Consider the following 14,965-nt stretch of genomic DNA (forward strand, 5'->3'; position numbering starts at 1 on the left):
ACATGAAAGGTTACCACAGTATTTAGTAAGCACTAAATAAAAGAGAAAGAGCTCACAATTTTTGGCATGGTTAACCCAGTTTACTTCAGAAATAAAAACACAATTATTTATTTTAACCAGTCACTACTGGAAAGAGCGTGGTAAAAAAACAAGCTTGTCAGTACAGACGATCATTATTCTAATTTGCCCAATGAGATTTCCATGTGATTCAATAATAGAATAAGTGTTTGTGGTTTTGTTTTGTTTCTTCCATGTGTGAGAACAGGAAGCCCTCTACTTCGTATACATTAGAGGAGTTCTTTTCTGTAGGAATGCAGACGTTTTCTACAAAAATGTTCTACATTGAATTAAGCCCATTATGTCTGGACATTTTCATTTTATGGACTTGATAGTTTTCCTTGACAAAAAGTAGGAAAATAATTACCAATACTTGTGGTTATGGAAAATGATCATTCACAGGAGACTTAGCTCATTTTTGAACCATGAGAATACAGAGTTTGCTTTGTTCGGTCTTTAAAATAACCCTATGAATTAGGCAGGGAAGACACTGTCATATCCAATTACAAATGAGTAAATTGATCAGGGATTGTGTGGCTTTCCTAAGGGCAAAAGATTAGCAAGTGACAGAGGTGAGTGTAGGACCTAGATCTTCTTATTTCAAACCATTGCTTTTCTTATTGGGCAACACTGTAAAAGACTTTCAAACATAAAATCCCAAAGCCATGTCCCTCTTATTTTGTACAGCAGACCTGAAAGCACAGGCAATTTTAGGAAATGTCAAAACATGTAGTACAGCCTGTGGCCTTACGCCAAGGCAGAGAGTAAGTACCTGAACCTTTTCCATGTCAACCCAACCAAACCTGAAGTACTACATTTCTCCTGATTCTGCTCTACTAACGTTACTCAACACTCTGAAACCATTTATAATAAAGCTATAAAAGAACTGTAATAGATAATTAAAAAGAAAGAAGAACAGTGAAACTGGAACAATTGCAGCAAATATACACCCTCAAAAATCCCAAGAGAACTTTTCCGTCTCTCTTGGTATCCCTTCCCTAAAGTCATGAGAGAGTAGCAAACACCAATTGTGTTTTTACCTTAAGAAGAATCATAATACATAGCCCAGAACTGAGCCACTGGGAGTGGGGGAAGCATCAGAGCCAATTTCCCCTTCATTCCGCAGCTGCCATGCCATCAAAACTGGCTTCCCTGGGTCTTTCTAAGGAGACATGCCTGCAGAAAACCATCATTCCTGCCAAGTGCAATTTGCCTTAGACATCTCTATCTTCACCCATCTGTGCAAATATTTGCAACCCAAAATTTATGATCTTCATTTCATATCACTCTACCACTGCGAAAAAATAAAAATGCCATATTAGGCTCTGACAGAAACAATAAATGTTGCTTTATAGAAGGAAATGGTTGTTGTCCAAGAGTATTAACTCTAAAAGTTAGTGTGAGTCTCTGAACACCCCTATAGTCCCATAAAATAATAAGAATTAAAAGAAATCAATATACATTTTTTTTTAACAGTTACAAATATGAGGTTGGACAATTAAGTTCACGAACTCACCCTAGAAAAAGTGCTACAAACCTCACTGGTAAATATCATTATGGTCACCTTCGAAGTACTTCCCTTGGGAAGCTATGCACTGATGCCAGTACCTAGTCTACCTTTCAAAGCAATTTTGGAACTGTTTTCTAGAATGGCCATCAGAGCTGTCATATTACCCTTGATGTCCTGACTGTCATCCAATGTCTTCCTTTCAACATTTCCTTTATCTTCGGGTAAAGAAAGAAGTCATTGGGGGCCAGATCAGGTGAGTAGGGAGGGTGTTCCAATAGTTATTTGTTTACTGGCTAAAGACTCCCTCACAGACAGTGCTGTGTGAGCTGGTACATTGCCATGATACAAGAGCCATGAATTTTTGGCGGAAAGTTCAGATCGTCTTTTTCACGCAGCCTTTCCAGCACTTCCAAAGAGTAAACTTGGTTAGCGGCTTGTCCAGTAGGTACAAACTCATAATGAATAATCCCTCGGATATCAAAAAAGTTAGCAACATCATTGCAACAAGTTCACGAACTTAATGGTCAGACCTCGTGTACTCCTCAAATAACCATGCATAGACAGTTTAGTAGTAAATTGAGAGTAAGTACCATGTAATACAGGGTTTCTGAACTCCAGTGCTACTGACATTATGGATTTGATAGTCTTTAGTTCTGGGAAGTATCAGCGCTTTGTAGGATGTGTGGCAGCACGACTGGCCTCTACCCACCAGATGGTAGGAGTACTCCCTGTTTTTTGACAACTAAAAATGTCTCTCCCTACCTTGCCAAACATCCCCTGAGCGTAAAGGTGCTCCTGATTGAAAACAGGGTGTAAGGGAAAGACAATGGGTCATGTTAAAATCTCAACTCCACCACTTAACAGCAGCGTTCCATTGGACAAGTTACTTAAATGTCCCGAGCCTCAGATTCCTGGTCTGTAAAATCAGGATGGGATACCTACCCTGTGCAATTGTTGTGAGATTGAGTAATGCTTCATATGTAAAGTACAATTGCACAAGGTATTCCTTTACCCCCAGGTAGTAATGTCCTTGAAAATCTGATGTTACCAATTTATGTTTAAAAAATTAGGCCAGGCAACAAAGTGTTTTAGAAGGAAAGTATTTTCTTTTCAGTCCATTAGCTTCCCAAACAGAGAATGGCTCTCTCTCTCTACTCATCCACCCACTCCATACCCTCTTACCTTTCTTCTGCAGAACAGTTCTTTATCCAGCTGTTATCCTGTAAGAAAGTCCTTCTTTTGTTCAATTCAAGAAAAGCCTGTTGTCTCTGTGTGGTCCCCTGCGTAGTACTCTTCATATCTATCAACAGAAAAATGAAAAATTGGGAGACGTCATTGCGTGGAGTTGAGTGTGGGTTTGTTAACCTAGAAATCTCGAGAGGCACATCTGATTGGCCAGCATCAGTCTTCTAGACTGGCAAGTCTAGCACTGCTTTAACGTAGGATGTGCCGGCAAGAAAGAACAACTCCCACACCCATCATCAAAGATAACATATTAAACTGCTCAGGTGCCAACTGAAACTGCCCATGCAGCTCATGAGGCCCCATCTGGCACCAGGGCCTGGGATAAACCAAGCCAGGGTTTAGTGGGTGGCCATTTTACTCAAAAAGAAAAATGCCTCAGAAGCACACATGGACTGTTGGACTGTTTTAAAAGCACTTAGGAAATAATAGCCAATAAGTCCTGGTGCTTTTGATTATAAGTAATTTCATTCTTTGATCTCACAGGAGCCAGAAACACAGAAGGTCTCTCTCTCTCTCTCTCTCTCTCTCTCTCTCTCTCTCTCTCTCTCTCTCACACACACACACACACACACACACACACACACACACACACACATAGGACATTTTTACGGATTTTAGTTAAAAATTTTTGAATTGCAATTACATGAGTAAAAGCTGTTGCACTCTTACATTTTTCTTAAGTCTAAACTTAGCAGTGCTAATTAAATTAGACTGTTGCTTCTATGCATTCAATATCTATATAAAATAATTAGGAACTGTAAGTTATTTTCCCCAGATTTTTAAGTTTTCTGAGTAAAAGAAGTATCATCTACGTTACCATTTCCTGTGGGAGACGTTTTTCTTAAGGTTAAATTAGACATGCTGCCTTCCAGTACAGATCTGAAAGGAAAATAAGGGTGGGAAAAATACAACAATGACTAAGAATCTACAAGTGATTCTTCAATTGCTAATGAGACCCATTTTTCAATGACATTGACAAAGGCACAGGACATTATATAATGAATACATGACATAAAGTGCCCCCAAGAACCCGAGAGTTCATCTATCCCAATGTGTTCATTTTACAAATCAAGAAACTTAAGGCCTGAAGCGTTTAGTGTCTCCAATATTATAGAACAAGCAATTAATTGGCTGAATCAGGCCACTAGTTAATCCAGTTATTCAATCAATCAATATGCACTGATTACCTATGATATGCCTGACACTGAGCCAGGAGTTGGAGACAAAGAGATGAGTAAGATAAGTGTCTGGTCGGGTCAGTAAGGAGACAGAGACATGGAACTGACCCTACAATGTGCAGTGGCCTCAGAAGGACGCATCGGCTTCTTCTCCGGGGAAGCCGAAGGGAACCCAGGCAACTAATGTGTGATTAGAAGGGATGCAGCCGGAAACATGGAAATCACAGATCCGGGAAACACTGATGATGTTAGGTAACCTCTGCATGGGAAAGTCCACAGTTTCTTAGCCATGATCAACCACTATATTTAACCTGTTGAGGGGTTAAGGCGACCCACAGTCCCCAGAAATGACTAGGGTTCCAGGGCTGCATGATGCCTTCGTGAATCCTGTGCACTTTTGCTTTTGTAGGCGTCATCCTTACACACACACACACACACACACACACACACACACACACACACAAATTATACTTATGACTGTGTTAGCATAAAGATGAATAATAATCCAGGCTAGTTTCACTATTATATATTCGTTATTGTTATATTCATTTTTTTTTCTGCTGGTAAAAGGAATTAAAATTAAAACCCTTTCATGGGCTCCTACAGGTATTGTGGTCCTTTTCTGCTTAATGGATAAGTCAGCCCCAGCTCTGGGTTTCCCTGAGTGCGAGACTTTCAGTTTTAAAACTGGAAAATTCTTGGGCCAGCAGCTATGCCTGGTCACCCCAGGTGGGGTGTGTTTTTTTTTTGAAGAGTTCATCTACCCAGACAGTGTATGGCATGTCTTAGAGCTCACATTGGAAGTAAGTTCTAGGCCCAGTTTGATCACATCCAAGTTCTGTAATTCAACCACTTACTCTCACTGTAAGACGGGGATTATAAAAACGGCCTTTGGCTCCGTGAGGTGGTTGTGAGGAGCCAATAAATAATGCACACAAAAATCACTTTGTTAAACTATAAATGTTATCTGGACTCAAGGTAGTGTTATCAGACAGCAGTTCATAGGCATAACTGAGGGTCTCTAAACGGCCCCATCTCCCACCTTCTGATGCCAAAATGTTTCCTATAATACCTTGTCATAGGACCTGAAGTGGTAAAGACACATGCCTTTGGAGCAAGGCATTGTTTCCTCGGGAGTCTTCCTTCAGAGTGAAACGGCCATAGAGTCAGTGGGAAAGTGGGGGCCTAGAACAGGCCCCCTTCACCAGTCTGGTGCTCGGGGGCCATGGGCTCAGCCTGCCCCTCCGCAGGGGAACTGCCCTTAGCCGTACAATCCATAGCCAGTGACTGGCAGACTCAGGAAAAAAGAGTCAATCTCTTGCCTCAAGGTAGGCAGGTGATTTGTATGTCAGAGATCACTGGGGTGTCAGGCTGAAGCTAGATCAGCAGAGAGCACATCCTGCTCAGCTCCTTTCCGACTCCCCTTCCTGCTGCCCTTTCTCCTTTCTTCTGAGATCACACCCTCAGTAAGTCAGAGACCCCCGCAGGCCCTGCTTCTAAGGAATCCAACCTAAGACTAACAACCAGAGCCATGGATCAAGGCTTTATCTTCACAGAGAGCAGCAGCTCTTCACTCCACCGAGAGAGCCGGGAGTCTAAAGGTTTTCAGAAGTTAGAAAGGTTTGCATTGAACGCATGCTCTTTACTGACTGTATCACCTTGGATATGGTATAGCTCAGCTCCCTCATCTGTAAATGGAGATGAAATTGAACTGTTTTGAAGATCAAATTAGATGACATATGTAAAGTGTCTAATTATTGCCCAACACACAGTTGATGCTCAGTAATTCTTAACTTCATGGCTCTGTCACTTTGGAAAGCAAAGAGCAAAGACATAGGGAGGTGTGGTTAGGTGTGGGGAGGGAAGGGAGCAGCCTTGAATTTGGGCCGCTGGGCAAGCTGGGAGTCTGGGTAGCCCTGGGCTGGCTGTGTTTGGCAGTTCCTGAAACTTTGGCAGGAAGGGATGTAAAGAAGCCTCTTAAAGGCGAACTTCAATCTCAATTACTTGTTCATTTTGCCTCCATCTGGCCCTGCTTCTCTGAGTTCTTGGCTAATCTATTTCCTGTTTCTAAAAATGGGCTCTAATAAATTCTTTTCCTCTAAGCCGGTGAAGACCTAGAAAGTTCACAGCTGATTGAACTGGGATTCTGAGGTGGTCAACCTGCTGAATATCTATTTATTATTGCATTTGCAGTGCCTGCAAATTCAGTTGTGAGACATGGGGCAGGGTGAATGGAGAAAAGGCATTTTATAATTATCTGCTTATTATCTGTCTCTCCCAAAAGATTGAGTTTCCTGTGGGTACGGCCTAAATCTTTCTTTTCTGTATTCACAGTGTCTGGGGCACAGTACAAGCTCCTAAGGGTCTTGTTCTGGGCTGAATCGTGTGTTTCCCTCCCTCCCCAGATTCATATGTTGAAGCCCTAACCTCAGTAGCTCGGGATGGGACTGTTTGGAGATAGGATCTTTAAGGAGCGATTAAGTTAAACGAGGTTGTTAGGGTGGGCCCTAATCCAATGTGACTGGTGTCCTTATAAAAGGAGGAATTTGAATACACAAAGAGACACCCACTATATGTGCATAGAGAAAGAGCGATACAAGGCCACAGAGAGAAGGTGGCCATCTGCAAACCAAGAAGAGGGTCTCAGGAGAATCCAAAGCTGGCAACAATTCGACCTTGGACTGCTAGCCTCCACAGCTGTAAGACTACAAATTTCTGGTAAGCCACCCAGTCTGTGGTATTTGGTCATGGCAGCCCTAAGAAACTAATAGAGTACTGATGGGCAAAGTGATTTAAACTTTTCTAAAATAGCTAAGTCATTCCAAGAGCGGTGTGCCACACTGTCTCTGGCCTGGGCCCTTCTGCCTTCGATTGTCCTACTGCACAGGGCAATTGCCAATAGCATAAATATCCATTAGTTGAGCGCCTGTTCTAAACAGGTTACCTCACCGGCATTGTTGCTCATCCTCAAATAAACTCTAGGAGGCAGCTATTATTACCTTTACCTCCCAGATAAGACACCTGAAGCTCAGGGAGAGTATGCAGCATGCCAAAGGTGATAAAAAGCAGAACCTGACTTCTAAACCAAAGCCAATTGCTTCCCTAGCGACCAGAAATAATGCTCAACATGAGTCCTTGCAAGACTAGACTGGTGCCCTGGCCTTCCAGTGAGAGAGGGAAAGCAGACAGCAGGGCTCTGCCTGACTCTTGACATTTCAATCTTTGGAACTCCCATGACCTCTGCCCCCAGTGCCCGGCAGCAGGAGAACCAGGGCAGCCTCTCAAGGAATCATTGTAGCAGATAAAGCCTCACAGAGCTGTCTTCTCTGAGAGGCCTTTGGCATATGTCCACAGAAAACACCTGTACATGAATGATCATAGCAACATTTTTCAAAATAGCCAAAAAATAAAAACAACCCAAATGTCCATCAGAATGAATGGATTCATAACAATGGTACATCCATACAAGGGAATATTACTCAGCAATAAAAAGGAATGAAGTACTGATACATATTACAACATGGATGAAGCTTGAAACACGCTAAATGAAAGAAGCCAGGCTTAAAAGATGACATCTGTATTATTCTGTATGGATGTCGTTTTTCAGATTTTCCTTGGTATCCTCACCTCAATTCTCCTTCCTTTTGGCTCTGCTGAGTAACAAGGAGAGTCCAGACAATAATAATACTTCAAATGATTTTATAGTAATTTATAATTTATCTCATTTTGTTTCCACAACGTTTTAAAAGTGATAGAACTCCTATTTTACAGATGCAGAAACAGAGTCATCTTGAGTAGCTGATGAGTGGCAAAGCTGGGACTCAACCTGAGGCTTTCTAGCTCGAAGCTCTTCATTTTTTCTTTTATGCTGGGACTCCAGATTGTCAGCCCTTCTTGCAGAGAGTTGTATAGAGAAAAGCAGGTATCTCCCATTTACCTTATATTTGGGGCTGGCTCTAATCAGATCCAACATCCTGCTAGAGGGCCTGATATTTTTATGCCATTGGTAGCTAGGCATTCTCCAGAAGGCCTCGTTAAATAGAATCAAATTAGATAACACATCTAAATAGGCTCATGGCCCTTAACATCTTTCTCTTTGCCAATCATTAGCCTTGGATATCATATAACACCTCACTACCTCCATCCTAGGGTCTTTGATATATTTTCTAGAAATGGTTTCCAACTAAATAGTTTCTAAACCCACTTGATTTCTCTGGGATACCCTGGACTTATCTTTTTGCCTCCGCCATGAAAATCCCGTGTCCTTTTGCACTTCACCCTTCCCTTTCTATGAAACAGGGATGCCACACGGAAGGTAGGAGCAGCCATCTCGGGGCCATGGACGAACCACACGGACTAAAGTCACACATTCAGAATGGCAGAGCACAAAGTTAGGAGCAGACTGGTTCCTTGACAGTATCATAGAGCTGCCACAATAGCCCTAGATTAATCTATCTCTGGACTTCTCCTTGCAAGAGAAAAATAAATCTCCTAGTTTGTTCAGGAGATTGTTTTTCCATATTTCAGTTACTCAAGCCTAATGTTCTTTCTACCATTTATGAAGCTATTGTGGAGCAATTAGAAGGTTTAAAAGGCCATGATGGCCTACAAAATATAAGATTTTAGTGATTCTTTTATTAGTAAGACAGTATTCCTGCAATATGCTTATTTGTTCAATGTTCTCAGCAAAAGGGATTACTTTTTAATCTCTACTATGAGATTAAAGTCTCTACTATGTGCTTCAGATTGTGTCACATGCCTTATGCATGTTACTTAATTCTTTCTAGGTGAGTATTATTATCTTTAATTATAGGAATTAAAAACTCAGAGAGATTAAATAATCTGTGCAAAGTCACACAGTAAGTAGCAGGACGAGGAACTATAATTAGGTCTATAGGATCGCAGCACCAGGGACTCTTTTCAGTACATGATACTATATGTTGCTCAAAATACCACGTGATATGGCCAACACAGACACTCAGGGAAATGCCTTGGCATTTCACAGGATGGGAAATAATGGGAGAGTAGCTGGTGGAACAGCAGTAATGAATGACTCCTCCACCATCACTGGGCAGGTAAGTCTTGACCCTCACCCCGCCCTGGCCACGCTGAAGCCATGAGTAGTAACGTAGTACTATTCCTGACTAGACTCCTTCCCTGGATCTAGCTCCCTACTCGAGAGCTTGATAATATTTTCTACTCTTTCCTAGCCCCATGCTGTCCATTGACACAAGGTAAATGAGAAAGGGAACTACAATGTGTTCTATTTTCAGGTGATAAAATTTTTTTAATGAAAATGACCAGAACTGTGGGAAAATAAAATGTTTCTTAATAAATCTATGTGTGTTTCTCCTACATCTCCTGCACAACCTCCCTCAGCCCCATCTGCTCTATTTTTCCCCCCCTTAGAACCCATTGGCCCTGTCACGGTAACCATCTGCTCACTGACATGGATAGCCCCAGAACCACTGGGTGGCCCCAGAACCATTTCTAGGAACTCCAATCTAAAGCGGCTAAAGTGCAAGCTTCTATTTCATCAACCTCTAACTCCACAGAGATTTTACTACAATGGAACTGTTTTTTCATCTTGCGCAGAACATAAAGCAATATTTTTATACATAGATATTTCTTGTTATTAGAAATGGATCAACAGTATATGTCTCTGTGAATTATGCCCTTGTTAAAAATAGCCTTTTGTTGCGTGTATTAGAGATTACAAACCTTTCAAATTTGTAGTATCAAAAAATACATGCAGGAAAATCTTATTTTTATAATGTTTTTTAAATAAATTACTTATTTCAGGGACTTAGGTTATCCTGAGTTTGAAAATTTACTCATCATCCGACTAATGACACCTTAGTAACTTCAATTCAGCCAACTGGACTTATTTCTAAGTACCATCGTTCTGTTTCATTCCAATTCAGTCATTTGATTCATTGGTAATAGGGAAAACTCTGTAGAATTTTGAAAAGGACAAATTCTGTTAAATCATTTTCAATAGAAGAATAAGTGGGCCCTGATAATTATAAACCAACAAAACGGAAGCATTATCTTCTGAAAGATAAATAAAACAAACCATCAAACTGATTGTCACTTAAAAGAACATGAAATACTATGTAAGGAGAAAATAAACAGGGTTTCATGAATTATAAATGTCAACTAGTCCATTTAAATTAGTGGTCTGTGTTTAGTCTGAATATGCAGTGTAGAAGGAAATACAAAAATTATCAGGCAAAGACTCATTTAGCCTGCTACTAAGGTTGCAAATCGGCTATTTCTTTAGGCACATGGCCTCCCAGTCTGAGTTCAGCATTGGGAAACTTGCTTATTGATGGTGAAACTGTTCGGAATACAGCACAAATGAAATCTTTTAGATAGCTAGAGGTCTATATGCTACCAATTTTCTGAGTCTGATAACCACCAACTGTAAAATTTTTCTTACTGTTGGTTCTTGTTTTTAACATAAGGCCCTCACCCACCCTTGTTTCTATCGTCTCTCTTTTCTGAAGAATAACATCAGGTTTTAACACGAAGTATCCTACTCTTTGGGACCGTTATCTGTTTCATTTTACAGAAGACATTGGTCTAATATTCATGAATAAAAAGGCTATCTAACAAAAATGATCTATCACAGGCTAGATCCAGTTCTAGCTGAAAATACTTGTTAAATGAGTGAAAACCCAAATGTTGACCACAAACTATAAGCCAAAACCTGTGAGTTACCTTAACTACCTTATCATATTTCATATTCACAACAGCTCTGTCATGTGGCCATTCTTTATCTCAATTTTATATATAATCTTTCTCATTATATTAGTAATACATATTCATTACAGAGAATGTGGAAAACACATGAAAGCACAAAGGAAACAAAAATCAGGTACCTTCATCCATCACTGTTATTTTCTTTCAGGGTTTTACTTTACCTATTAAATCCGACTGACACACATTTTTCAATGCCACTTAAAAATAATTAAATTATTATTTCATCTGCAACTAGAGAATATTTCAACTTATGGGTCTAGGTATCTATTAATATAATGTAATCCCTCTGTCCTTTGCAACAAAACCATACGAAATCATTGAACACATCTCTGATTATTTTCTTTGCATGGATCCTTAAAAGTGAAATTACTTGCCAATGGGTATAACTTCTAAAATGTTCTTGATCCCCTACTGTCAAATTTGTTTCCATAAACCTTATGTCACTTTATAATCACCAGCAGCATATGTGTCCATATGGTTGCCAGCACTAGAGTGATCATTTATTAATCTCTTTAATAATTTCATAGGTAAAATTGTTATCATTTTTTTGCTTCAATTACATATTTTCTAATTTTATTGGTTATTTCTTATTTTGTAAATTATCTATTATTACTGTGAATTTCTTATTGCTTTCTTTTTTTATGTATCAGAAGTATTTATTTATGCTTTTCCAGTTTTTTGTTTAGCTTCTAATTGAGTTATTTTTTTGATTAGCAGCTTTCAATTTAGCATTCTCTGTCTTTCCCCTTATGAACTCTTCCATTCATTAAAAATCCCTGTAGCCCGTCCAGAAAACTTCTTATTGACCTCAAAATCCAGGCAATCATCAAATCCTACAACTCTACTTCTGTCTATCTCTTGCTTGTATTTCTTTTTCTTTCCAAGATACCAATTCAAATTACCATGATCTTACTATTTTAACAGTTTCCCAGCTCTAGATTTACTTTCTTCTAATCCATTCTCACTGGTGCCAAAGTAGTCACTGCCTTGCTTAAAACTCTTCAATGGTGCTCTATATCTACCAGGATAAAATCCAAATTGTTAATATGGTTTACAAGTCCACACGCTCCAGCCTCATTTCTTCCCACTACCCATTCTCACTCAAACTCTAGCTTTATTCAGCTACAGTGAGTCATTCCAGTTCTTTGAGGGCTCCATCCTTTTTATCACCTTTAGGCTATTGTGCTCACTCTATGCCCTGTGCCTAAAGCATTCATATTTCTGAGCTCCCTTCACCTCTTAATTTCTTTTTTAGGAAAGATTTCTATTTGAAGTCATACATTATATATCTTTCCGGAAGCATACAGTGGCACCATCCCCAACCTGCCTTACCCCCACCTCCCCAAGCTGAGTTGAGGGCCCTAAGAGTCCAAATAGCAAAGAGTGCCTCTCTATAAACATTATCATATGGACTGCCTGTTTGTGTGGCTGAATATTCTTTTCCCACCCCAACATTGCGCGCGCATGCACACACACACACACACACACACACACACACACACACACACTGTAAATTTTGAGGGCAGTAATCAAGACCCTCTTCTCCACAGTTGTATTTCTAAAACCTATTACAGTATCTGGCACATAATCAGTTATAAAGTAGTGTTTGTTGGACAAATGAGATAAATATTTACACATTTTCTTCTAATTATTAAAAAATATTTTATTGTTACATGGAAACTCTAGTCCATATGGGTTCACCTTGATAATGGTGGAGTGAACCGCTTTCCCATTGATATATGATTCTTTGTTTGTCACATATTAAATTCTAATATATCCTAGAATGTGATTTGTATCTCTCTGTTCTATTCCAGAAATCTATCTTTAGTTTCTTGCAATAGAAACAAACTTTTTAAATTATTCTTTTTTAATAATGCATTTTAATATAGTGTAAGCATCCCTCATTAATTTCCTTTGTAGAAGTTTTATTAGCTATTTTCTCTCATTCATCTCTTTCAGATAATTAAAATTATTTCAGATAATTAAAATTAAATTAAAATTATTTTCTCTGGTTCAAAAGAAATATTCTGTTGGAACTTTTGATTGGAATTGCACAAATCCTATCTAATGACTTGGGAAGAGCTGACATTTATGAAATTAAATCTGTCCAGACATGAACAGTACACAAACATGCTTTTACTCAAGAAAGTCTTTATGTCTTACAGTAAACTTTTATATTTTCTTCATCTGAGTCCCACATTTTTCTTGCAAAATTTTTTTTCTTGATGTTTTACATTTCTTTGTGCTGTTGTGAAATAGTTATATACGTATACATATACACATATACATATATATGTATACATATACATATATATGTCATATTATGTCATATGGTATTATATTGTGTGTATGTGTAATTCAGTAAGAATCCTAAATTTTCTTTTAATCAGCTAGCTGGTGCTGTGAAATAAGCATGATCAAACCACAGTTACCCTTGGCCAAAGTGGGACCATGATTAAATCCATGCCTACCTGGATTCCAGACTCTTACACTTCTTTTTATATAAATTCCTTTCAACTCTTTACCTAATGACAAAAGAGAGAGCACTGGGAAGGAGTGGGGAATAGGGCAAAGTTTCAGGAGGGCAAAACATTTTAACTAAAGTTAGCACTCAATGCAGATACACCATGTTTATCTTGTGGCTTCTGTGCATTTTCTGGAATGCTGCCACAGTCTCTCGGGATGTGTGTATCCCAGTTTAAAAAGTGTGATCTACAGTTCACCACTTTCCAACAGAAGGTTCCATATAAAGGAAACTTCATCACATTTCAGTCCAGGCAAATTGGGTCTAGAAACACAAAATAAATTATTTAGATTCATAGAGCTCTCAAATATACAATTACAATGAGTACTCAGAACTATTGGTTCTCATGTCTAGAAGTAAGCCAGTTGTCTTTAATGGATAGCTATAAAATGCACTTTTCCAACTAATGAGCACAATAAAAAGATGACTTATATATCTATAAAGTTTAGCAACTAACATAAAATGCAAACTTAATCGCTCAACATTTGCAAAGCAGTCAATGTGATACACCACATTAACAATATGAAGGACAAAAATCATATGATTATCTCACTAGATGCAGGAAGAGCATTTGACAAAATTTAACACCCATATCTCACCCACTCAGCAAAGTGGGTACAGAGGGAGCGTACCTTAACATAATAAAGGATATATATGACAAGCCAACATTTAACTTCATACTCAATGGTGAAAAGCTGAAAGCCTTTCCTCTAACACCAGGAACAAGACAGGGGTGCCCATTCTCACCACTTTTATTCAACATAGTATTGGAAGTCCCAGCCACAGCAATTAAGCAACAAAAAGAAATAAAAGGCATCCAAATTGAGAAGGAAGAAGTAAAACTGTCACTATTTGTAGAGGATCTGACTTTACACATAGAAAATCCTAAAAACTCCTTCAAAAAAACTGGTAGAACTAATAAACAAAGTCAGTAATGTTGCAGGATACAAAATCAATAAAGAAAAATTTGTTGTGTTTCTATATACTAATAAACAAAATATACTCAGAAAGAGAAATAAAGAAAATAATCCTGTTTACAACTTCATCAAAAACAATAAAATACAGAGTGCCAAAAAATATATACACATTTTAAGAAAGGAAAAAACTGTACTAAAATTGTAATACTCAATATATACTGATAACAAAAGATGAATACAAGTCACATTTGACTTCTCATTTATAAGAGGTGCTCAAAGTGGTTACCATCACCATAATTTTAATACAGTTTTTTTTCCTTTCTTAAAATGTGTATACATTTTTTTGGCACCCTCTATATATAGGAATAATTTAACCATGGAGGTGAAAGCCCCATATATTGAAAATTATAAGACATTAACGAAAGGAATTGAAAAAGACACAAATAAATAGAAAGATATCTGTGCTCATGAATTGGAAGAATCAATATTTTTAAAATATCCATACCACCCAAAGTAACATACAGAGTCAATGCAATCTCTATAAATATCCCAATAGCATTTTTCCAAAGAAATAGAACAAAACATCCTAAAATTTGTGTGGTACCACAAAAAACCTCAAACAGCCAAAATAATCTTGATAAAGAACAAAGCTGGAGGCATCACACTTTGTAATGTTTTAAACAATATTACAAAACTATAGTTATTAAAATAATATGGTACTGACATAAAAACAGACACATAGATCAATGGAACAGAATAGAGAGCCCAG

The 14,965-nt window shown here is 38.5% G+C and overlaps 1 protein-coding gene across 8 annotated transcripts in view; it reads right to left on the reverse strand.

The window, feature by feature from the left end:
• The window catches only part of SCEL (sciellin), a 98,687-nt gene that overhangs the window by 80,459 nt on the left and 3,263 nt on the right, over positions 1 to 14,965 (reverse strand). For all 8 annotated transcript variants that reach the window (XM_074329415.2, XM_019742559.3, XM_019742557.3 and 5 more), the window contains exons 2-3: positions 3,630 to 3,691; positions 2,750 to 2,867 (exon numbers count right to left, since the gene is read on the reverse strand). In XM_074329415.2, coding sequence (XP_074185516.1) covers positions 2,750 to 2,867; positions 3,630 to 3,672 — 161 coding nt within the window. In that variant the 5' untranslated portion in view covers positions 3,673 to 3,691. The remainder of the gene's footprint in view (positions 1 to 2,749; positions 2,868 to 3,629; positions 3,692 to 14,965) is intronic.

This window comes from Rhinolophus sinicus, chromosome 16, assembly GCF_057876585.1.
Source record: "Rhinolophus sinicus isolate RSI-liver-muscle chromosome 16, RSI-T2T, whole genome shotgun sequence".
In the NCBI taxonomy this organism is placed as follows: Eukaryota; Metazoa; Chordata; class Mammalia; order Chiroptera; family Rhinolophidae; genus Rhinolophus; species Rhinolophus sinicus.